This window comes from Sander vitreus, chromosome 11 (assembly GCF_031162955.1).
Source record: "Sander vitreus isolate 19-12246 chromosome 11, sanVit1, whole genome shotgun sequence".
In the NCBI taxonomy this organism is placed as follows: domain Eukaryota; kingdom Metazoa; phylum Chordata; class Actinopteri; order Perciformes; family Percidae; genus Sander; species Sander vitreus.
This window is the reverse complement of record NC_135865.1, coordinates 28459849-28484105: the sequence shown is the minus strand read 5'-3', so window position 1 is coordinate 28484105 and position 24257 is coordinate 28459849. Positions and strand designations below refer to the sequence as shown.

Genomic DNA, 24257 nt, shown 5'->3' with positions numbered 1-24257 from the left:
GATCTGATACCACGTAGTTTAGCCCTGAAAAGAAAACTTTAAAACTACTTCAAAGAAGTTTATGTGTGTTCTGTAGTTTAGTTTGACAGTCAGTCATAACGGAAAACCGTTATGACTGACTGTCAAACTGGATAATTATAGAAAGTTCTCCGGTGTTCATGTTTCACAAATGTGATAGAAATAATATCCCATTCATACGGGGTTAGTAGTATACGGCTGTTAAAACATAGTAAAATAGATGTATTTTTTTCAAAGTGGCCATATTATGCTAATTTTCAGGTTCATAATTGTAATTTGAGATTGTATCAGAATAGGTTTACATGGTTTAATTTTCAGAAAACACCATATTTGTGTTGTACTGCACATTGCGGCAGCTCCTCTTTTCACCCTGTGTTCAGGTCTCTGTTTTAGCTACAGAGTGAGGCATTGCGCTTCTATCCCATCTTTGTTGGGAGTCGCACATGCTCAGTAGCTAGGTAAGGATCACATCAGCTAGCTAGCTGTTTCTGCAACTTCAGCCTGTACAAGGCAGGATTAGCCGGGAGACTTCTTCTAAACGAGGGCGCACTTCCAACTTTGTGTGGAATACCTGCAGAACAGGGACATGTCAGTAGTTCTTTTGTAGATAATGGTGAACTAGTGTGTGTTGTAGCAGTGTTTTGCCATTGAGAACGAGCTAGCACGCTACGGTTAGCCACCTCATTTCGGCTACTGACTTAGAAAACTTTTGACCAGCTCACCCGGAGACTGAAGGCAGGACACATTCAGAAACCGTATCCCACTCAGAACAGCATGGACGTTTTTTTTTCAAAGTGTGTATGTGTGTGGAAGCACCAGAGACACAAAATAACACCCCAAATCCCAGAAAAAGGGATTTTTTCATAATATGGGCACACGCTAAGTTTACCAGAACACAATGATCAATCTGAGACGAAGAGTTTACGTTACTGAGTCCAGCATAAGAGTTACACACAAATGTGGGTTCACAAACAATCAGCAATCAGACATCAAGTCAGAGCTGGTCCACCAAGTTCTCGTCTGAAAATGAACGCTCCTGTATTCTCTCCCTCCAGCTTTTATCCTATCCTCACAAGGGGGTGTCCTCTAATTTCTAGACAGAAACTGGTATCTTCACAGACACACGCGCACACAAGGTCAGGACTTCGTGGTGCAACTTCCTCGTCTGTTCTCGCAACCTTCAAACAATGCACCTCTATGCCATAAAAGCCTAAACTATTTTCTGACTTAAGCTTTGACTTTCTGTGCATCGGAGGTCACTTTTAACCACTTCCTCAATGACTAACACAGCTCTTTTGCAACGAGCACATACACACATTTTGTGAATGAAATATTTCTACACTAGTCATTATAGTTTTTACAAGAGATCAATAAACATTTACAGGCACAGTAGCGTAATGTGGGTTTAATAATAGATGTTAAAGTTACATTTGAAAACGTGACGATGTAGGAGAGAGTCTGTCTATTTCTACTGGTCGTACTGAAGAACTTGATTCCAATTTCGGCTGTTTTCGTCCTGTGTGTGTTTTTCTGGAAGCCTGCTGCCTCTGATCGCTGCCAGCACAGAGGCGAGCATTCAGCATGCAAAAGTAGGACTGGGAGGAATGTGTAGTTCTGCCCGTTTTCACACCTACGGTATGCACACTTGGACAATCACCGCATCAAGCGGGGGTGACTGTCGTATTTTGGTGCTTGAAAGTTACAAAAGAACTGGCAAACCCCAACATACCCGACTTTTCACTGCTTCCATCCTGTCTGAAACAGCCTGACTCTCTAAAGAACGATGGTTTATAGTTTTAAGGTATGTAGTATACTGATTTTGCATGACTTTGGCACTTTGGTTTCCTGCTTTACACACAGAGAAATACAGAGCAGAATTAAAGTCAGATTGATTTCTTATCCAATAAAATCCACCAATAACAGCAATCAGAGGTCAGTTCCAGTGTACTGGCCGGGGCAGATTTTACTGCCAAGATAGAGATAAGCATCTCTGAGACTTGAGTGTATCTGAAAAGGACCAAGAATGAACAGAAAGAGTCTGGCCCTGGGAAATATCAGCTAATACCAGAACTAAAAGTAAAATCCTTCATAATGAAATAATGTCACACAAGGAACAAGGAAGAAAGAGGAATGAGACTGACCTCACTTGAATGACCCATGCAATGAATTTTGTGTTGTGAAGAATACACGGAGTGATTTTTCTCAGTTTGAGAGAAAATAAACAAAAAAGGGATTATTCTTCATTGTTTCTAATTAATCTTTGTGGTCAAATCTGGGTCATGTCCTGGAAATAAATCACACAAGGTTTGGGGCAATGTTGTCTTGCAGTTACAGATTTGGTTTAGGGCTGCACAATTAATCACAATTTTTATCGAAATCGCAATATGGACTAGTGCAATATCCTAATCGCAGGGGGGTAAAATATGTGTCAAACCATTCTGAATGGAGTGTTGTGGTGCTGCAGAGACGTCCCGGCCTACAAATCCTATCCTACAGACTAAAGAGAAAAATCTTTGTTTGGTACAGATCCTCGCAAAAAATTCACACGTTTTTTTTATTATATATTTTTCATTGAAAATGAGAATAATGATACAAAAATGATCATTCCCTCCAATATCGTCAATCATATCGCAATGGCAATATCAGTCAAAATAATCGCAATTACATATTTTCCTAATATCGTGCAGCCCTAATTTGGTTCAGACTGATATGTGTTTAATTTGGTTGTGAGGTAAGTGTGTAATTACCTGGAGATTATCATAGAAGAGCACGTCTGGAACCTTCATTTTCTCATTGGCGTCATACACTGGAGCAGACACGCTGCCAATAGTCAACACGCCATCCTTCACCAAACCTGGACAAACACAGGAGATGCAGTCACTGTGTGTGTGTGTGTGTGTGTGTGTGTGTGTGTGTGTGTGTGTGTGTGTGTGTCACTAGGTGGGCTTCAATATAGTCTTCTGCTCTGTGTTACTAAGCAACTCCACTAGTGCTAAGTAGCTTCTTCAATCAAATTTACTGACGCAGGGAACTCGCTCCTTATACATCCCCCAACCCCCCCCCCCCGTACGTACGCGTAAAGGGAAGTTGTGTCTGGCTTATTGTCGCTTTCAAAGTACTAGGGCTGGGCACCGAACGTCGATACTTTTATGGCACCGAAAGAAATACTCCGATCCTATGAGTATTGAAAAAGTATTTATCTTTCGTTGCCACATTTCGGTTCCAAAAGCGTCTGAGCGCGTAAGCGCAAGCTTATCTGTCCTCTCTGCATATTGACAGAGAGCGGAGCTCCGACACACACACACACACACACACACACACACGCGCGCGCCCAGAGGTGCGGACGGAGTAAACTCGAGCAAACTGCAGTTTTGTTGAAGTCACAGTTACCCCTTATTTCCAACTGCGGAACGTCGGCGGATCGGCTCCGCTGCGTGTCGGCTCCGTGCTCCGCCGTCCGTCAGTACCCACCAGGTCCGGATTTGTTGTGGAATGGCTGCGGCCATGACTGACAGCTGAAGTCACGAGGACCCAGGAGATCTCGCAATTTCACGTATGATTGTGCGATATAACAGGATGTAGTTTCTATAAACAGAACCACAAAACCAATAACAGTTGACTTCAGGCCTGTTTCCGCCCATCATGACGTTTTCAAGGTGTAGTGCAGGGAAATATGATCCGCCGTGAGCACGGTGTATTTTATTTTGAAAATTAACCGTATGTTTTATTTTGTTTCTGTGCTCGACTTCCTGTCCCGCACTATCTGCCCTGTGCTGAATTGCTGCGGAGCTCTCCGGCGTCCGGCCAAAATAGAAGCTCTGCGCATCTGCTCCGGAGGGCTGCGGACCGCCGGAGCTGGGACGGAGTCGGGACGCAGACGTTCCGCAGTCAGTGGAAATACACACATTGACTTTAATGGAAACCTAATGATTCCGCCGCCGTTCCGGAGCGGATCCGCAGCCGTTCCGCAGTTGGTGGAGATAAGGGGTGAGTCACGGCGATGCCGATAAAGTGGTTAGGTGTGGTTACAGTTTTTCTAAACTTCACGCAGACAGCGTTTGCTGCGATATGTTAATGGAGAGGCGAAAGCAGTCACGGTGCTGTTGACGTTACACTTCCTCTGAGACAAGCAGGGCACAACAGTGGTTTCTGCGCCCTGGTGACTGACTGACAGGCTGAGGTTGTAAGGCAAGGCAACTTTATTTCTACAGCACCTTTCAGCAACAAGGCCATTCAGTTCCATTCCTTTGCACTTATGTTAGTTCTCCATTAGTTCAATGGTGACATCAGGGCAGTCACCAAGTTTATTGTTAAAGGTTTGTGTCATTATGCAGTTTGCACTAAAAAGTCTTTGTTGTTTACATTCCTTTGCATTTTAGTTAGTTCAATATTAGTACACGATGTCATTTGTTTATTTTGCGTTAAGGAACCGCCATCGAAACTGAGGTATCGAAATTGGCACCGGATCGACAGACGGTACCCAGCCCTACAAAGTACACACACAGAAATAGACATACGACAGAGCTGAACAAGGTAAACATAAACATTTGACCACTATGTACGGATACAAGTTTGTATATAAAAAGGTGTATACGTGTACACATGCATATGCATTAGAGCTGCAAAGATGAATCGATTAGTTCCCAACTATTTTGATAATCCATTAACAGGTTTGAGTCATTTTTGAGTCAAGATTCTCAGATTCCAGCTTCTTAAATGTAAACATTTAAGAGTTAATATATTTAAGAGTTAATATAACACTGATCGCCGTTTTTCACCATTTTCTGACATTTTATCGACCAACCATCTAATCGATCAATGGAGATATTAATCGACGGATTAACCGACAGTGAAATTGATCGTTACTTGCAGCACATTAATATTACTGCCACTTACATTTTCTTTAGCACAGGAAGCAACAGCTGACACTGTCAACCACCTGCTAATTAAACTGCAAAACGCTATTTACGCTATGAAATGTATTTGGAAACACTGAGTAGTTGAATTAATCTCGTCTAGATAGCGGACTGGGACTTACAGCTGAAGTCACGAGCGTGTTCAGCAGGATCGGGGGTGTCCGGTATGGAGCAGTTGGCGAGGCTTTTATCAAGAGAGGCCCGGGCTAGGCTGGGCAGGAACCTAAAACACACAAGCTCACAATTAAATCACCGGGGCACAAAATCCTATTACATTCAAAAATCACTTTGTATCAAACATGAACACAGTGCATTACAATCAAGATACACAGTAGGGATTTGAGTGTGTGTGAGTGTGTGTGTGTGTGTGTGTGTGTGTGTGTGTGTGTGTGTGTGTGTGTACCTAGAAAGACAAGCCTTATTGACAGCGTGAGCGATGCTCTCCTCGGGGTACTGAGAGAGACGGCGACAGATCCTCAACAGCTGTCTGGTGGAGAGAGAAGAGGCCAGAGACTGGGCCTGGAGACACACACCATACACAAATAAATTACTTCACATACACCACACACGTAAAGCACACTGGTGAGAGCACACAAGCACACGCACGTGCACACACACTTACTGTGGCATCATTTGTCTTGCGGAGACTGTGTGTGAGGTGCAGTAGCTGCTCGGCTGCTTCCTTTGGAACATTAGGAGTCTACAAAGTGAGAGAAAAAGAAAGAGGAGGCTGATGAAGAGGATGGTATTTAGATAAGGAGAGAAGTGGATCTGAGATACAGAAATCCTGATCCAGAATGATTTTTTTTCCCCCCAGCTGCCAGTTTATGAGGTACACCTAGCTAAAAATGAATGCAGTGTAACACAACAGTCCTGCTATTTATAAATCCTCCTTCATGATGGTTATAATGTTCAGTTGTAGAGGTGTTGATTCAACTGTATGCTCATTTTGGAGGATGTACTTTGTGTTGCTGTTGGACTGTATTTCATTATACGAGGTTATTTAGCCTTCCCGTCACTGATATAAATGGGGCGGACAAAATAAATAGAAAGACGTGTGATGTGCTCTGCAAAGCACAACACTTAAACATTGAATAACAGTTAAAAATCAACACAGTTTATTGCCATTTCTCATCAAGATCCAGATTCCAGGTAGTTAGCTGGGATTTTCTATTAGATACAAATGAAATCAAGAAGACCACGGGACCACCTTAAGGCCCCAAACAACAAGCCACCAGGCGTCTTGGTGGTTGAGTGGTTAAGATGCTAATCATGTAATGGCAAAGTTTCCCATAACGTTCACCCCTTCTATCTCCCTGTTTACTCTGTCTCCAGAGGCCACAACAGGCCAACACCACAGCCTGAAGATGACCGAGGAACCGCAGAGAAATTCACTTTTACGTTTGAGCCAGATTCCCTTTCAACGGTCAAAACCCAAAATGCTACTGAGCTGCTTCAGCCCGTTTAACCCAACAACGAACTGAATGGAATCGATAGACCTCAGCTGAACCTAACCATGCAACACAACGTCCCAGTGAATGGCCAAACAAGGTCTGTAATTCACGTGTGTGTGTGTGTGTGTGTGTGTGTGTGTGTGTGTGTGTGTGTGTGTGGCCAACAAGTTGTTTAACGTTACACCTTACAGTCACTGCCAAGTCACAATTTATTTTGGAAAAACTCTTGTTGCTGAGCTGCACAAAAGGCCAATGATGAATGAACTGTCGCATCTGGCACTATACCTTGTTTACCAACTCAGTTTGTCCTGGCTGTAAGGAGCCATGCGTATAAATATAATTTCCCCTACCCTGTAATAGCCTCTGCACTGTAAGCTAAACTCGACACAGAAGTTGGCAAGTCTCGCTTCCCTTTCTCCAGTCAATCGCATATCAAAGGCAGTGGTTCATATTCAGAAGCTTTCATGCCTCTCACAAAACAATTTGCAACTGTTCAAAAGCTTTGAGGCAAGAAACAGAAGATGATACATTTAAAGAAAAAGCAGGGAGGCGAATAAGCGTTATTAAAGACTTCTAGGAGCTGCTGAGCACAATTAACACCTATTAATTAACATGTCGCTCCTTTGAGTTTCCTGTAGCTCTAAATAGCAAACATCTTTACCAGTTAGGTACATGTTTGTGTACACAGGTCCCTTCTGTAAAATACAAGCGTTTTCAAATCTTGATTTAAACAGACAAGGCAAACCAAAGAAATAAGGTGTGTGTGTGTGTGTGTGTGTGTGTGTGTGTGTGTGTGTGTGTGTGTGTGTGTGTGTGTGTGTGTGTGTGTGTGTGTGTGTGTGTGTGTGTGTGTGTGTGTGTGTGTGTGTGTGTGTCTCACCAGTCCCTGTATGAGCTTCATCTCCTCTGCTCTAGCCATAGGGCTGACAGTGTGGTAGAGGAACATAGTGAGCAGCTCTGGGCCCAACCACTGCTGACCTCTGCTGCTGTTGGTACTGGCACCCACAATGGGGGGCTCCGCCAGGGCCAGCACCCTGAATGACGGATGGATGGGGAAGATTGATCTGAAAACACACACGCACGCACACACACACACACACACACACACACACACAGGTTAACAGTTACACACTAGCAGTGGCAGACACACACGGTTAAACATCTGTTCAGCCGTGTTCAAGTGGATGTAGAGTGCAGGTGCACATGGTGTTTGTCACGGATGTATGTGTGTGTGTGTGTGTGTGCGTGGGTGCGTGGGTGCGTGTCACCCCAATCTATGTCAGAGACAAGAGCATGACTTTTGACAGCTGGCTGTGTGATCCTCTGATACAAGAAGACAGCAAAGTCCCTTTCTATCACCCCACAGAGACACCCACTCCTCAACCGGATATTTATACTCGGATGTGGGTAGAGGCGGCCGCTAACCATCATCGTCGTCACTGAATGAGTGTGTGGGAAGACATTTTAATATATGGATATATCGGAGGCCGTTATAACCATGCACTGTATTCCACTACCCATGGATGCATTACAAAATAAAAAGGTAAGTTTGGGTTTTGTTTGTCTCACTTTCTCCCTGCCTTGCCCTCTCTACTAAGTCTTTCAATGTGGTCAGTTACACTAATTTAATCTAAACAGCAATAACATTTAAACAAAGTCGCCATCTAATCCAAATGTAAATGGTAAATGGTAACAGTTTGGTGCTCTGAAGTCGGACGCTCCAGCATGTGGTTTCCATCTGTTGCTATGGGAAACAACATTAACTGTCAGGGGAAGAGGGACGCCGTCTATAACGTTTTAATGCACGGCCTAAAAGGAACACAGCGACTTATTGGGACTTTAGCTTATTCACCGTAACCCCCAGAGTTAGATAAGTCCATACGTACCCTTCTCATCTCTGTGGTGTTGTAACTCTATCCGAAGGCTCCACCGGTAGCTTAGCCTAGCACGGATCCTGAAGGTAATCAGTTGCACAGCCTACTGCTCCGAATAAGTGACAAAATGTTAAAAGACTAACTCTGGGGGATACAGTGAATAAGCTAAAGTCCCAATAAGTCGCTGTGTTCCTTTAAGCAAAATTAGGCTGCATGTGTCTTGTTTTCATTGCGGGATGAGGCAGCGAGGTTTTCAAAATGAAACACTCGCTGGTTGCGGGTGGGAGTGATCAGAATCTCAGCAGGAGCGAGCAGACATGTTCAGAAATCCTGCGAGAGCAAAAGTCGAGTCCTGTGCAGACCTCCGACCCACAAACACAGAGATACACACAGCTGGTGAGGAGAAGGGGAGGCAACACATGTGGACATACACACACACACATACATACAGTATATACTGTATGTACACTCAAATGTACACATTCTGTTGCCTAGCAACTTGCTGGTTCCTTCTAATCCGTCTCAGACTTTGTCATATCTATATTTTTGCTAAACCAGGAACTGGATATTCAAAGAAAAACTGCACTGTAATGCGCAATAGAATCCTGGTGCACACACAAACACAACACACACGCACGCACACACACACAACACACAACACATACAACACACACTTTGTCTGAGCCACAGGAGAGTAGGAAGAGGAAGTGGGTTTTTTCAGCCCAGACGTCCCACCACAAACATCCTTCCTGCCAGCTTAGGTGGGTTTTTAAGAGCGCACACACACACACACACACACACACACACACACACACACACACACACACACACACACACACACACACACCCACCCACCCACCATGAGTCAAACACAGGGAACAGTTAAGGTCAAGACCAAGAACGGTCATACACACATACAATACATTAATGCAGAGCAGTAAAACAATGTAAAATGCTGTGTCAAGATAGATTGACATTTATTGATCCTTTCGGAAGTTCATCTTGCACCATACAGCTCATCAGATAGACAGACAGACAACAACAGGCCTTTATAGTCTTATAAAACACTGTCCAGTGTCTAAAACGCCTTCACTCTTAGAAATCTATTATTAAAACTGGCCTTCCTAGACCAGATTTCCAACACTTCCCACCACTGCAGACCCAAGCATTCCTTTAACCTTGGGCTATTTTCAGTCTGAACACCTGGTAAAACGAAAGTTACGAATGTAACTACGGTTCTATGAATCCTGAATGACCAGAGTGCTCGGACGCTCGGAATCCTCGTGATCCCACAAGAAGATTCGGTAGGAACAGATCCCCTGATGACACCGGAAGATATAGCCTCTCTCGGGTCTTCCAGGGGTCACAAGTGACGTTGTTGGTATACATACTCGTGCTTTAAGCACCGCCTCTGGCGGTGAGCAGGGATGAACCTGACAGGAGGCTCAGAAGAAGTTGGATGATATGAAAACTAACGCATCACTCTCCTCTTCATCTATATGCCTGTTAGCGGAACATTGAGGTCAGACACAGAGCCAGCTTCACAAATCTGAATGTCACTCTCTTACCAACTCTTAGTTTACCTTGAATACTATTTTGGACTTCCCTCTCCATTTGTCTCTCTCTCTGAGTCCTGTTGTGGCACTCATGCTGAATGTGCCACTGACCACAACTGTCATGTTTTCATGTTTGAAGCAAATACAGATTCAAAAATGCTCCTAAATGCTCTTTCCCACACATAACCCATGAACCCCTGTGTATGCATGTGTGCGTGCGTATGTACCTCTCTTGCAGTTGCTGGTCAGTGAACTGCAGTTGTTCCTTTAGTGTCTGGTATCTGTCCCACCTCAGCAGCCTGGTCCCATCGTACAGATCCAACTCCCTGTCATGGAGTAACCTGGGACACAAAGACACAGTAGAATGAGCTGAGCAGCGTGTGTAAGTGTGTGTTTGTCTGTCTATATTTGACATGTACAGCACCAGCTCCCTTAACCTCTGAAATGCAGCTGTATAACATATTTCAAAGAAGACAACACAGAATACAGAATAAAGAACAGAATAATAAAAGCAATAATATCAAAGCATTCTAAAAAAAAAAATAAGACGGCGAGTAAATAATGTAGACTGTATATTTTTTTTATGCAAACTAAAAGTACCTAGATAGCACAGCCAGGGTTCCCAGGTTGACCCTGTGTATACCGTCCAGAACCAGCAGCTTGCCCTCAATGGCAGCGGTGACAAGTGGAGACGGCCTCCACGCTGTGTCTCCGTTAGGAAGAGTGCACCTCTGCTGCAGAAGGTCCCTGGCTGTCATGTCCTGGAAGTGAAGGAGGAAGGACATGGACACCAAGTGACAAAGTTAAGGGAGGGGAATGGATTGAGAGCAACGTGGGAAGTGGTTCAGTGTGCTGGTGTGTTTACTATCAACAGAAGAAAGAATGACGGATGGATGGATGGATGGATGGATGGATGGATGGATGGATAGACAGATGGATAGATAGACGGATAGATATTCTTGCAATGATACACTAGACAGATTTCCAGTTTTTCTCCCCATATGACCTGGCCCCTGCTGCTAAATTTGATATCTTTGCTTTACAGATAACAGCTAATGGCACATTTGTGTACGGGGGGGGGGGGGATGGGGGGGGCCTGTGGAGGAAGACTGTCATATTCACTATCACGCTGCCGTGTCACGGAACAGACAGAGGGAAGAGGAGGGAAGACAAGCGGAGTTGCACAATTTGTTCCAGGCAGTGATTACTGATCTGCTAACTGCTCCACAGCAAGAAGACATCTTGCATTAAGTCAAAAACAGGCTCTATATTTTTCATTTGGTGCAATCATGAAGTCTCCTCACTCTCTCTCTGTCTGTCTCTCTGGTAACCTACTAATTAATTGATTGACATCATGACTGACTGTCTGTCTGTCTGTCTGTCTGTCTGTCTCCAAGGAAAACTGCTCCTCTGAAATTGACATGTTGGGAGATTTTTGTTCATTTTTGCATGCAAAAGAGGGAAAGGGCTTTTGTTATTTTTATAGGGTTTTTTTAAGGACACACACCAACAAATAATATATTTACATTCCACCCTAGCCTTACATGTCACTTTGTTTTCCAAAAATGGTATTTTCAGGGCTGACAAGATGACTTTCCCGGCGAAGGATTCTGCAACTCCCAGCAGCACAAGCCACCCCTGACCTCAGACAGCTAAAAATAGCTGCAGCATGATGCATTAATACATAAGTCTTCAGCGGACACGTTTCCTGCACAATCGTCACCCGGATGACTACAATCCCCATAAACACACACCACACACACACACACACACACGCACACACGCCACGCGCATGCGGCCCAGGTAATGGAAGCCAGATGTGGGTCTTTTAGCCAAATTGCTGTCCTGATCTTACGTACATTTACTCCATCCCATTATACTGTACCTTCCCTGGCTTTACATTTGTGAGATGTATTCTCATCCGAACTCAAGAGTTACAATTTACGTGAATTTGGATAGTACAATGGTTAAACCATTATTTTCATTACTCTGTAAACAATCATTTTTAATTGACTGGCAGAAATTAACCAACTGATTATCAGGGGAATTCCACAGAATTTTACCCAGATTTTAAAGGTCCTATGACATGCTGCTTTTTGGTTTAGTCTCTTTTATATAGACCTTAGTGGTCCCCTAATACTGTATCTGAAGTCTCTTTTATATAGACCTTAGTGGTCCCCTAATACTGTATCTGAAGTCTCTTTTATATAGGCCTCAGTGGTCCCCTAATACTGTATCTGAAGTCTCTTTTATATAGGCCTCAGTGGTCCCCTAATACTGTATCTGAAGTCTCTTTTATATAGACCTTAGTGGTCCCCTAATACTGTATCTGAAGTCTCTTTTATATAGGCCTTAGTGGTCCCCTAATTCTGTATCTGAAGTCTCTTTTACATAGACCTTAGTGGTCCCCTAATACTGTAGCTGAAGTCTCTTTTATATAGACCTTAGTGGTCCACTAATACTGTATCTGAATTTCTATCTGAATATACTGAAATTCAGCCTTGGTGCAGAATTACAGTCACTAGAGCCAGTCCCACAATGAGCTTTCCTTAGGATGTGCCATTTCTGTGTCTGTAGCTTTAAATGCTATTGAGGAGGAGAGAGGGGGGGGGGGCAAGGTGGAGGGGGGGGTTGGGGCCTTGACCAACTGCCATGCTTTGCTTGTTTTCAAGCCATGATGTCTCTCTCTTTGTCATGGGGGGGCCAAATTCTCTGGGTGGTCAAAGCAGAGAAAGGGGAAGTAACCTTTCCCCTTATGACATCATAAAGGGAAGATTCCAGATTGGCCCATCTGAGCTTTCATTTTCTCAAAGGCAGAGCAGGATACCCAGGGCTCAGTTTACACCTATCACCATTTCTAGCCACTGGAGGACCAAAGGCAGACTGGGGGAACTCATATGTTAAAAACCTCATAAAGTGACATTTTCATGCCATGGGACCTTTAAACAAATTAAAATAAAAACTCAGAATGTTGACACATCTCCAGCCCAAACAGAAAAACAGTCTGCTAAATTCCGCAGATTTTCATTCTGGATCACAGCTGAAGATAGTTCAAAATTTCAAAATTTCGTTTGGGTCTGCTGATTATGTAGCAAGTGGGAAAAGAATCTTTTGCATTAGCCTACTTTTGCTATATAAAGTTGATTTTGATGAAAAGAAAAAGAAAAGAAAAAAGGGTGACACAAGTGGAGAAAATCCAGGTGAAAGAGGAGAGTATTTTCTTTTGATGACAACATTTCTATTTTAGAAGATCTTCTTTCATGAAACTACCCCTCATCCCTGTTGGCTGAAACGTCCTTCATGATATCCCAGATCACAAACGGTGTGAGTCTCTGCCAGTGATACACTTTCCCTGACATGATAAACTCATATCCCAAAAAAACTGATAAGTGCAGATAGCTCCAGACTCGGAAAAAAACAAACTATTTGAATCTTTCAAAGACTAGTTTTTATTTACCTGGTAGAGCATGACCGGCTCTATGCTGTAACCCAGCATCTCAGCAAACTCTCTTGCGATCACTGACTTGCCACAACCCTAGAAAATACAAAAATGATTGTTATTAAAGACCAGAGATCACATTCATCATACACTGTACTGGTGTACAGGGCTGCAAATCTGTCGATTGTTTTTCTATTAATTGATTAGTTGTTAGGTCTATTAAATGTCAGAAAATGGTTAAAAATGTGGATCAGTGTTTCCCCAAAGCCCAAGATGACGTCCTCAGATGTCTTGTTTTGTCCACAACTCAAATATATTCACTTTACTGTCACAGAGGAGAGAAGGAACTAGAACATGTTCACATGTAAGAAGCTGGAATCAGAGTTTTTTTTTCTTGTTAATTAAATTAATTGATTATTTAAATAGTTGGCGATTAATTTAATAAGTGACAATGAATCGATTCATCTCTACAGCTCCACTGATGTATACTGTGCATTCTGTGTCAGCTACCTTGGCTCCTATCAGACATATGTCCTTGACCATGTGGGACTGCATCATCTCAGCCATCAGCTGGGAGTGGCTCGGTGTACTGATGAAGGTAGGGCTACTGTTGGGTGGATGCAGCTCCTTGATGCCTGCTGGAACCTGTAGTTTGGTGGGGACAACAACTAGCTGTGAAAGAGCAACCAGCAGCATCATCGTTCTATAAAAGCTATGGGGTAATATTCCTCTAGACCATGATTCACAGACTTATCAGCATCACTGACACGCGGCTGGGAACTAAATACCCCGTACGTTTCCAACAACGTAGTGTTATCAAACAATCCATGATGAGATATAATACAGGCAGCGCTACATATTAGACGCCAAAAGAATCACCGCTGCCAATAAAGACAATACAACTTCAAAGAGTTAACGAGAGTGATGTAATTTTCTTTTTGGCTGGAAGATGGGCACCACTGGTCTTGGAAGTCTGGAATATCTCCATTCTCCCAAACCACACACACAGTGACTCATTTACCAAACACTGCTTTTCATCCAAGAAAAGAATTAAAGACTAATAAAGATAGAGAGTCTACAGAGTATCGGTCAGAGATAAGACGGTCAGGCTACTGTATCCGTCCGTCCGTCCGTCCGTCCATCCGTGTGTGTGTGTGTGTGTGTGTGTGTGTGTGTGGCCTGTCATGGGACAATGGACATCTCTGGAAAACGTATGACTCACTGAATGTTTTGTCATAAACATGTAAAGTCATAATTGGACGAGGGCCTAGTAGTCACACTAACGGAGACTATTTCATCTGACAATAAACAAAAGGCAAATAATAATGCAATAGTGCACAAGATTCTTGTCTTACTATACATCTCGGCCATTTATGTCTTTAATGTATCGGGTTTAAGAAAACAAAATATCGCCATTTAACATTTCAAAGGCACCCTGTGCAGTTTTTGAACTTTGGTAGCACTATGTAGCAAGTTTTTTTTTTTTTTTTTTACGAGTGAGTCCCTGTTTTGTTTTGTCTCGTGCACACACATAAGGAAGCACTCTCACTAGTATTGTGCACGGATGACGCTACGCACATTCCTGCTAGGACTGCCCCCTGCCGGTCAATTTGCCGTCTAATCGGTCGTTCGGGTCTTAGTCAACTAGGATTTCTTTAGTCGATTAGTCGTTGTTTTTTTAATGCTATTTCATGCAGAATTACTTATTTTCAAGAAGCTTTGATTCTTTGAGGAGAACCTCCTACAGATCTGCCCAATTAAATCATAAGTGTTAGTCGACTAAGATTTTCTTTAGTCGAGGACAGCCCTAGTTCCTGCCAATGGTTTCACATAGGAGGGAAGTGACGATGAAGATTGCAACATGGATGTTAACAGTGCAGGGTCAGGGTTAGCAGGGGCGGTGCTCTATGTCCTGAAAGCCCCAATCCACAATCAGAAAAAAGCACCCCGACCCTCCACGTTGTAGTTGAGTCTACATGGTCTGCACACCAGATTGGGGCTGTAGTTTTACACTGTATATAGCCAGTGTACTGGTACCTGAAAGGTGACATCCTTGTCCGCGACAAGTAATGAGACATCTGCGTGGCCCTCGAGATCCTTTGTCCTGGACACACTCAGAATGGCGCTCGGTGCTAGCTTACGACGACCATCCAAAAGCTCAAATCTCTATGAAAGAGTGCCACAGAACGTAGGACAAAAGAAACACCTTTTAAAAAAAATGCATCTTATCTCATGTTCAGATCACAGCAAGCATGCACATTAGGTGACGCCACATACAGATGATAGGATCATTTTTGACTTACACTGAGGACGCCCTCCACAGCGGTGCGCCCGTCCTTGCCCAGGATGCTGTTGTAGGGGTAAAGTCTCTGGACTAGCTGCTGGGAGGACAGCATGGGCAAAGTATTCTGCAACAACACAGAAAAGACAGGCGTTGGACACCAGCATCCATAGACCAACAGAGGTCTTTTTTTTCTCCCCCCGGGCTTTCATTTATTCTTTCTCCACCTTTGAAAGGGACAGTGGGGAAAGATTTAGGGGGCCTGGATTCTCACCAACACGTGGAGGGCAGGAAGCAGGTTGTCCACAGGGAAGTCAGGAAGGCCAAGGTTGGATGATTCCTGGGAGCACAGCGTAGTGGCAAGAGACAGCAGCTGGGACACCCTGATGCACAGGATACAGCAGAATAGTGCACATGAAGAACTACTGAGACTTTGAAGGGGCTGTACTCGATATTTAGCACATTAAAAGGTGCTCTAAGCGATGTTGGGTGACGTCTTTTCTTGTTGACGTTCAAAGTATTGTCAAACAAAACGGAAGTTAGCTTGCCCCTCCCTCCCCCTCATCCCGTCCCCTCCCTTCCGCGTACTAACCCCCCAACCGCAACCCCCACCCCCAAATCCTTCTGGTCAGTTATTGGCTGGAACACTGTTTGTTATGTTTGGTGGTGCAGGTTGGCCAGTTTGTTTTTGTTGCCGTTTGTGGAGCCTGGGCTGTCTACAGAGACCGCGTTTTTTACAGTGTGTTCAGGGGACAGGCAGCTAGCGGATAGTGAGGAGATGTTGTATGTGACAAAAAATGTTGTAGCCTAAAAAAACGCGTGACATCGCTTAGAGCACCTTTAATGTAGCAGCACTCAAAGATTTTCTGTGAAAAGATATAGTGGAGTAATGGCATCCTGCACAGAGAATGCAGTCCTTTGTGTGTGGTGTAATCCAAGTCAATGGAGTTTCATTCCTATTTCATACATATGGCCATGTTTGCACTAAAGCCTGGCACTGTTCCAGGGGGCTTGGTTACAACCATTGGTTGCATTAAGAGAAAGCAGGAGAAATCCAAGAGCAAAGGATTTACGAGCGCACAGAAGCAGCCTGCGTTCGAGGAGAGGAGCAGAAGCTTCGAGCAGGAAATCTGTCTAAGCAACAATATAGCTGAGTCCAAGCATACAGTTGGAGCAGAAGCAGAGCAGATCTAAGCACGAGCAGTGGCTCTGCGAGTGTGAGAGAGCAAGGTTTTGAGGTTTAGAATTAGAAAATCTGAACGTGAAATCAATGAGAAATTTGAATAAAAGAGACGAATGAAACTCAATACAAGCTTTTTCTTTTTCTTTTGATAGCCGGTGCGGCTACTTGTGCGTGTAAGTAAGTAGTCTCGCATTGCCAGACCTTCCTCCACAGCACTGCGGAGGAGGGTCTGGCTAGTCCACACAGCATTCCTGGGATGGGAGAAAAACATGCTCTGGTTTATTGGCATTTCTTTAAACCAATCACAATCGTCTTGGGCGGTGCTAAGCCCCAGATGGAGCACCAGTGCCTCTGCAAAATAGTCTCGGGAAGGAACTTGTTTTGGTGGAACATGTGTACGTTCAAAGGTTGTTTTAGTCGTGCAACAGAAAACTCAGATTGGACAGATAGTCTAGCTAGCTGTCTGGATTTACCCTGCAGAGATCTGAGGAGCAGTTAACCATAGTCCTCATCAATCCACCGGAGTTTAAACAGCCAACACAAAGAAAGAGACTGACATCCGGCGGAATTCCCGGGGGCACCAGAACAATCCCGGAAGTGAAACGTTGTCGATATAGACTAGTAAGTAAGTGCCTTGTGCGTCAGTATCAGACACCAAGGGCCATGACAAACCGTCGGTATTTGACAAGTCGAACTGTGAGAGCCATGTGGTGGCAATCCCAGCCCACTTTTATTCAGTGTTTTGAGTACAGCCCCTTCAAATGAAAGGAGAACTCACAAGTCACACAAGCCATTTGGCTTCAGTAATTGTTACTTTTAATTTACCTTTCTGCAGCAATGTTTGGTCCGACGGTGTACAACAGCTCCAACTGGTCCTGGATAGAAAACAATATCAAAATGAGAATAGCTGCAGAGCTGTACACTTCAATCTTCTTCGGAGCATGTGTGCCACTAAGCTAAAAGGTTTAGGGGCACCAGTTCAAGCTCAAAGATTTATCGTCGAAAACGGTTTTCTGAGAGGGCAGAAACACAGAGGGCCAGATGTAGGATCACTGGGGAGAACAAGTGAGATGATCTAAGTCCTTTTCTCTCATTATTAGTGTTGGGCATCGTTTGGATTTGAACAATTCTGATTCCAATTCCGATTCTTCCTTTCGATTCCGGTTCTTATCGATTCCGATTCTTTGAGGGCTGGAGATGAAACGGGTCACACGTCTATAGAGGAAAGTTTTATTTTGAGTCAATGGTGGTTTGCAGTTTTACAGCTTTTTCAATGTAAAATAAAGCCAGACTAGAGCTCTGCTTACTGTGCTCCAAGGCTGCAACACAACAAGCTCCTGGCTGCTACGGAAACCAAAACTTGCACGTTAAATTTGGAACCCATGATCAGATTTGAAACCAAATCCTCCAAACGATTCCAATAAAGGAACGATTCCACTGGAATCGTAATTTTTTGAAACGATTCCAAGTAGGAATCGGTTCTCGATGCCCAATCCTACTAATTATTGAGACAGTTTGGTGATGGGAAATGTTGTTAGATAATCAGTTCATTCCTGGACTGACCTTGAATGGTAGGTAATAGACGTCCCTGGCCTGAAAGCGAGAGCGGAGAGGAGGATCCAACGGGTTGCCCTTGTACTTGGGGACGGGAAGGCCAAGAGCAATGACCCGGAAGTCCTCACTCACACGGACAATCTTCCAGCTGTCCAGCTCCTCTTTGGTGTGCTCCTGCGATGCAACAAGGCATGAAACACTCCAATCCCCTTCTACTGTCTGTAACTTTTCTGTCATTTTAAACATTTTATCCTAAATGCAATTTTTATGCAAAATGTACAGCTTCAATTAAGAGGTACAGACGCCCAATGTTACACTGTATTTATGGCGACAGCTTTCCCCCCCCCCCCCATACTAAACACAAAAGCAGCACTGTAGGTGTAGTGTGAGATATTCACTGCTCGGGTGTGAAGATTCAGATAGATACGGCTCCATAAACGACATGATCGTGAAAAACCTTTTTTTTTTTTAACCCGACAATATCGATATTGAGGTATTTGGTCAAATATATATATTTTAACATTTATTTATCCAGGTAAGTCGACTGAAAGCAATTTCTCATTTGCAACGACGACCTGTCACATTCACACAGTTACACATTTATACCTGGAAGCTGCCCAGTACAACCATAGTCTGATCTGCTGGCCACTGAGCAGCTCCACTGGAGCGGTTGGGGTTAAGGGTCTTGCTCAAGGGCACCTCAGTGGTGGAGGTAATGAGGGAGGGACAAGCGCTGCTCTTTCACTTTCCCCACCCGGATTGAACCGGCGACCTCCCAGTCCCAAGCTCGCTTCTCTAACCTTTAGGCCACCACTGCCCTGCCCCGCTTAAAACCCCGCAGGGTGTTTCACTTATGTAGGCGAGTGAGCTGCTCTGACCTGCAGCAGCTTGTCGTATCGCTGATATGACATCAGGAAGCGTCCGTCCTCCAGCTGCATCTCCCTGTTCTCCAGCAGGTTGTTGAGGACGGGCAGAACATTTCTCTCGGCCTTCTCCAGCCCCTCCAGGACCAGGACTCGGCCTTGCGTTGCTGCCCTGACAGCACACTGGGGGGGAGGGGGGGGGGAAACACAGAAGACGTTGAGACTAATCAGTCAACTCAATCAATACTCCAAAACAGGGTACCCCCAGGATTCTCCAAGTTCAATTTAAGACTTTTTAAAGTGCTCATATCATGCTCATTTTCAGGTTCATAATTGTATTTAGGGGTTATATCAGAATAGGTTTACATGGTTTAATTAAAAAAAAACAACATATTTTTGTTGTACTGCACATTGCTGCAACTCCTCTTTTCACCCTGTGTGTTGAGCTCTCTGTTTTAGCTACAGAGTGAGACATCTCACTTCTGTTCCATCTTTGTTGGGAGTCGCACATGTTCAGTATCTAGTTAAGGACTACTAGCCAGTCAGAAGCAGAGTATGAGGGCGTGTCCTGACAGTAGCTAGGTAAGGACTACTAGCCAGTCAGAAGCAGAGTATGAGGGCGTGTCCTGACAGTACCTAGGTAAGGACTACTAGCCAGTCAGAAGCAGAGTATGAGGGCGTGTCCTGACAGTACCTAGGTAAGGACTACTAGCCAGTCAGAAGCAGAGTATGAGGGCATGCCCTGACAGTACCTAGGTAAGGACTACTAGCCAGTCAGAAGCAGAGTATGAGGGCGTGCCATGCTAGCAGCTAGGCGAGCATTATAACGTGTGTTACAAGGTGACACACGTTTGTCTCTGAAGTAAAGGCTGGACTACAATAGAGCTGTTTGGAGCAGTTTGTGAACAGTGTTTTCTGTTGGAGATGGTAAGTCCCTGTGGGGGGGACTTTGGGCTTTTTCACTTTGTAAACCTATAACGTGCACAAAAACAGATATATAACACAATAAAGGAAAGGGAAAAAGCCAAAAAGCATAATATGAACACTTTAAGACATTTTTAATACCACCAAAGGATGACATTTACGGGAAACGGGAAATCAGAATGAATTTTAAGCCAGAGAAAAGTATTTACCAAGTAACATTGCCTAAATTTAATAAAGCACTTGTGTGAAGTGTGTTTGTACTCTAATAACATAAAATGAATAAAATATTTGCCGCATTTGGAGCTCTTATGCTATGAAATTAAAAATACCAAAGTAAATGTAACATAATATTTATTTATGACGTTACGGCATTTATTTAATCCTACGAAAGGAAAAGAACAAAAGTAAGACCTATAGTAAGAGATATAAAATTTGAGACTATAACACCTTTAACACCCCGCGGGTACCTTGCAAAATACAATTAGAGATGCGGAGGAAGATGTTGGTTAATTCAAGGCTAAACCCTAACCGTTGCAATCAGTTTAACCTCAGGCCAAATCTGCTGCTCCATTGTCCAACAAGACCTCTGACCCTGTTCAAATGTTAACAGCACTAAAAGGATTTGCACAAAGAGCAATCTGACTGTGCATCAGTTCTTACTGCTCTAATGACAGAATGAGCTCGCCATAAAGCCTTTCCTGAGGATGTCCTCAGCTTATTGTGTTCAGAAAATCCTCCAAACTACTCCAAACCAAACTTCAAAACAGTCTTGGCTGTTTGAGTACGGCCTGTTTGTGGGATAAAAAAAACCTTAGTTCTACTTGGTTTAGTTTCAACAGCAGTCTGTACAAGATTCAAGATTCCTTTGTCATTTTTACCACCACAGTGCCATGAGACTTGCTTGCGACTTGAAGGTTAAGACTTGAGACTTGCACATGTGTGACTTACTCCCACCTCTGGCATTTAATAAATAAACTAAGATTACAATGAAATATGCATTAAAGGTCCTATAACATGCTGCTTTTTGGATGCTTTTATATAGGCCTTAGTGGTCCCCTAATACTGTATCTGAAGTCTCTTTTATATAGGCCTTAGTGGTCCCCTAATACTGTATCTGAAGTCTCTTTTATATAGGCCTTAGTGGTCCCCTAATACTGTATCTGAAGTCTCTTTTATATAGACCTTAGTGGTCCACTAATACTGTATCTGAAGTCTCTTTTATATAGGCCTTAGTGGTCCCCTAATACTGTATCTGAAGTCTCTTTTATATAGACCTTAGTGGTCCACTAATACTGTATCTGAAGTCTCTTTTATATAGGCCTTAGTGGTCCCCTAATACTGTATCTGAAGTCTCTTTTATATAGGCCTTAGTGGTCCCCTAATACTGTATCTGAAGTCTCTTTTATATAGGCCTTAGTGGTCCCCTAATACTGTATCTGAAGTCTCTTTTTATATAGGCCTTAGTGGTCCCCTAATACTGTATCTGAAGTCTCTTTTATATAGGCCTTAGTGGTCCCCTAATACTGTATCTGAAGTCTCTTTTATATAGGCCTTAGTGGTCCCCTAATACTGTATCTGAAGTCTCTTTTATATAGACCTTAGTGGTCCACTAATACTGTATCTGAAGTCTCTTTTATATAGGCCTTAGTGGTCCCCCTAATACTGTATCTGAAGTCTCTTTTATATAGACCTTAGTGGTCCACTAATACTGTATCTGAAGTCTCTTTTATATAGGCCTTAGTGGTCCCCTAATACTGTATCTGAAGTCTCTTTTATATAGGCCTTAGTGGTCCCCTAATACTGTATCTGAAGTCTCTTTTATATAGGCCTTAGTGGTCCCCTAATACTGTATCTGAAGTCTCTTTTATATAGGCCTTAGTGGTCCCCTAATACTGTATCTGAAGTCTCTTTTATATAGGCCTTAGTGGTCCCCTAATACTGTATCTGAAGTCTTTTTTTCAAGGCAGAGCAGGATACCCAGGGCTCGGTTTACACCTATCGCCATTTCTAGCCACTGGGGGGCCATAGGTAGGCTGGGGGAACGCATATTAATGTTAAAAAACCTCATAAAGTGAAATGTTCATGCCATGGGACCTTTAATTCAATAAACTCAGATTATGCTAAAAATAATAATAAAATGAGTAGTTTCAAATATTTTAGAGGAACAGTCTGTTGTTTGCAGTTCACCTTGTCTGATTAAGCAGTTTGAGTGCTGTGGGAAAGAAGCTCTTTAACAGCCTAGTAGTACACGTACATGTATATGTTTGTGTGTAGACGCACATTTCTGCAGAAATCAAAAAAGCACGTCTGACGTCAAGAGGCAGGAAACTTGAGCTGTCTGGGTGCACCGCAGAGCAAGTGGCCATATAATTAGGTTAACATGTAAATGCATGGCAGGTTGTGTGGGGAGCAGAGCCATGAAACTTTAGCCAGATGCTCTATATTTAACTCTAGATCCATTTTCGGCACCAAAGCTATAATCAGATAATTGTTCAAAAATGTAAGTGACGCAGGATGGCGAGAGGGATGAGGAAGCACAGACAGGCCTTGTTCTCGGCCTGAAACACAAAAACATCCCACCAGATACTGAGACGCTTTGAGCAAACACACTTCTGTACTGTATTTAACATGTATTTCGCATTCCATAATGCCCTGTGTGTCCTAGTTATAATAATAATGATACCTTTATTTGTATAGCACCTTGCAAAAAAAAAAAAAAAAAGAAAAGTGCTTTGACAGAAGAAAAATCCAAATCAATACACATAAACATATATAACACACCATTGTAATAGTGAAAATAGAAGATGGGACACCTTTAAAGACAGAAAAACAACGACGAAATTAGCAGATGATAGGGTAAAAAGACGATCAAAAAGACGATAAATAGACGCAAGAGTCAAAAATGCTTCTACACAGATGCACCTTATTTATAAATTATTAATTCTAACTTGTGTGCATGCACAAATCAACAACTTTTGGGAAACTGAAATATTTTATTTTTTTCCAGATACAATTTGTGCTTTCACACATCTGTCTTTTATGCCTGACATCAACAGTGGGATGTTCTCCGGTGCTGGCAGGTCTCTGTCCAGAAACACCTCGCATTACATTTGAGTAAGTTTAGTTTTGAATCTGCTGCAGTCATACATCTCTGATGGTTAAGAATTGTAGTGCTCGGGGCGCCTGGCTAGCTCACCTGGTAGAGCACATGCCCATATAGAGAGGTTTACACCTCGACGCAGCGGCCACAGGTTCAACTCCAACCTGTGACCCTTTGCTGCGTTCAATTGAATTGAAATGTCTTTAATGTTCCCAAGGGGCATTTTGGTTCACAACAGATAGCCAACACATATACATTCGCACAAAAACATGAAATAAGAACATATGTACACTACACTTAAAACATGACATGGGCAGGGATGGTAGATGACCTATAGTTTGTTGAGAAACCCAACAGCTGATGGTACAAATGATCTCAGGTATCTGTTAGACCTGGCATGTTTTCGGGAGGTATACCGCCTTCCTGATGGTAGGAGGTAAAACTCAGAGTGTAGTGGGTGAGTGGTGTTCATGCTTCATACACATACCCAATGCTGTTGAGGTCAGTGCCAATTATTTTCCGACATATGTTTACAGTTTTTCCCCCAGTCTGTTTTTGTTGATTACACTCAAATTGCCAAACCAGAAGATCATAGCATGTCATTCCCCCCTCTCTCTCCCCTTTCATGTCTTCAGCTGTCTCCATCCTTCATATAAACGTGGAGGGGGTGGAGGGATGCTGGGCTGAATGAGGAAAGGAAAAAAAGAAAGAAAGAGCAAAAAGACCGAGAGTGAAGTGGGATGGGAGGGGGAGGACAAGAGCAAGGACAGGGACTGACATGCTAAGTCTGAATTTAGGGCTCCAAATCAGCACAGGGCCCCGAGGAATACTTGGATGTTCTAGTTAACACACAGACACACACCTCCTATGATACCAAACTATTCTCAAAGAGAAAAGCTGGCTAATTTGCACCCACGCGTCTTCATGTGTCAGGTACTGTAATGTGTACATCTATACTCACCAATCGCACCCACATAGCAACAAAAAAATCCAATACACCAACTCATAAACCAGCACATGCCAACTAACAGACACACCCTGCCACCTTTCATTGGATGGCACTCGGCTCCCTGATATTTGAGGAAGACCAAAAAT

The 24257-nt window shown here is 43.4% G+C and overlaps 1 protein-coding gene across 1 annotated transcript in view; it reads right to left on the bottom strand.

The window, feature by feature from the left end:
- vwa8 (von Willebrand factor A domain containing 8) overlaps positions 1 to 24257 on the bottom strand; it is a 103699-nt gene that overhangs the window by 65107 nt on the left and 14335 nt on the right. Inside the window, exons 5-19 of the mRNA XM_078262652.1 lie at positions 19154 to 19321; positions 18285 to 18449; positions 17547 to 17596; positions 15813 to 15921; positions 15561 to 15665; positions 15295 to 15423; positions 13768 to 13902; positions 13276 to 13353; positions 10419 to 10579; positions 10046 to 10159; positions 7269 to 7452; positions 5557 to 5634; positions 5338 to 5453; positions 5057 to 5157; positions 2766 to 2872 (exon numbers count right to left, since the gene is read on the bottom strand). Coding sequence (XP_078118778.1) covers positions 2766 to 2872; positions 5057 to 5157; positions 5338 to 5453; positions 5557 to 5634; positions 7269 to 7452; positions 10046 to 10159; positions 10419 to 10579; positions 13276 to 13353; positions 13768 to 13902; positions 15295 to 15423; positions 15561 to 15665; positions 15813 to 15921; positions 17547 to 17596; positions 18285 to 18449; positions 19154 to 19321 — 1800 coding nt within the window. The remainder of the gene's footprint in view (positions 1 to 2765; positions 2873 to 5056; positions 5158 to 5337; positions 5454 to 5556; positions 5635 to 7268; positions 7453 to 10045; positions 10160 to 10418; positions 10580 to 13275; positions 13354 to 13767; positions 13903 to 15294; positions 15424 to 15560; positions 15666 to 15812; positions 15922 to 17546; positions 17597 to 18284; positions 18450 to 19153; positions 19322 to 24257) is intronic.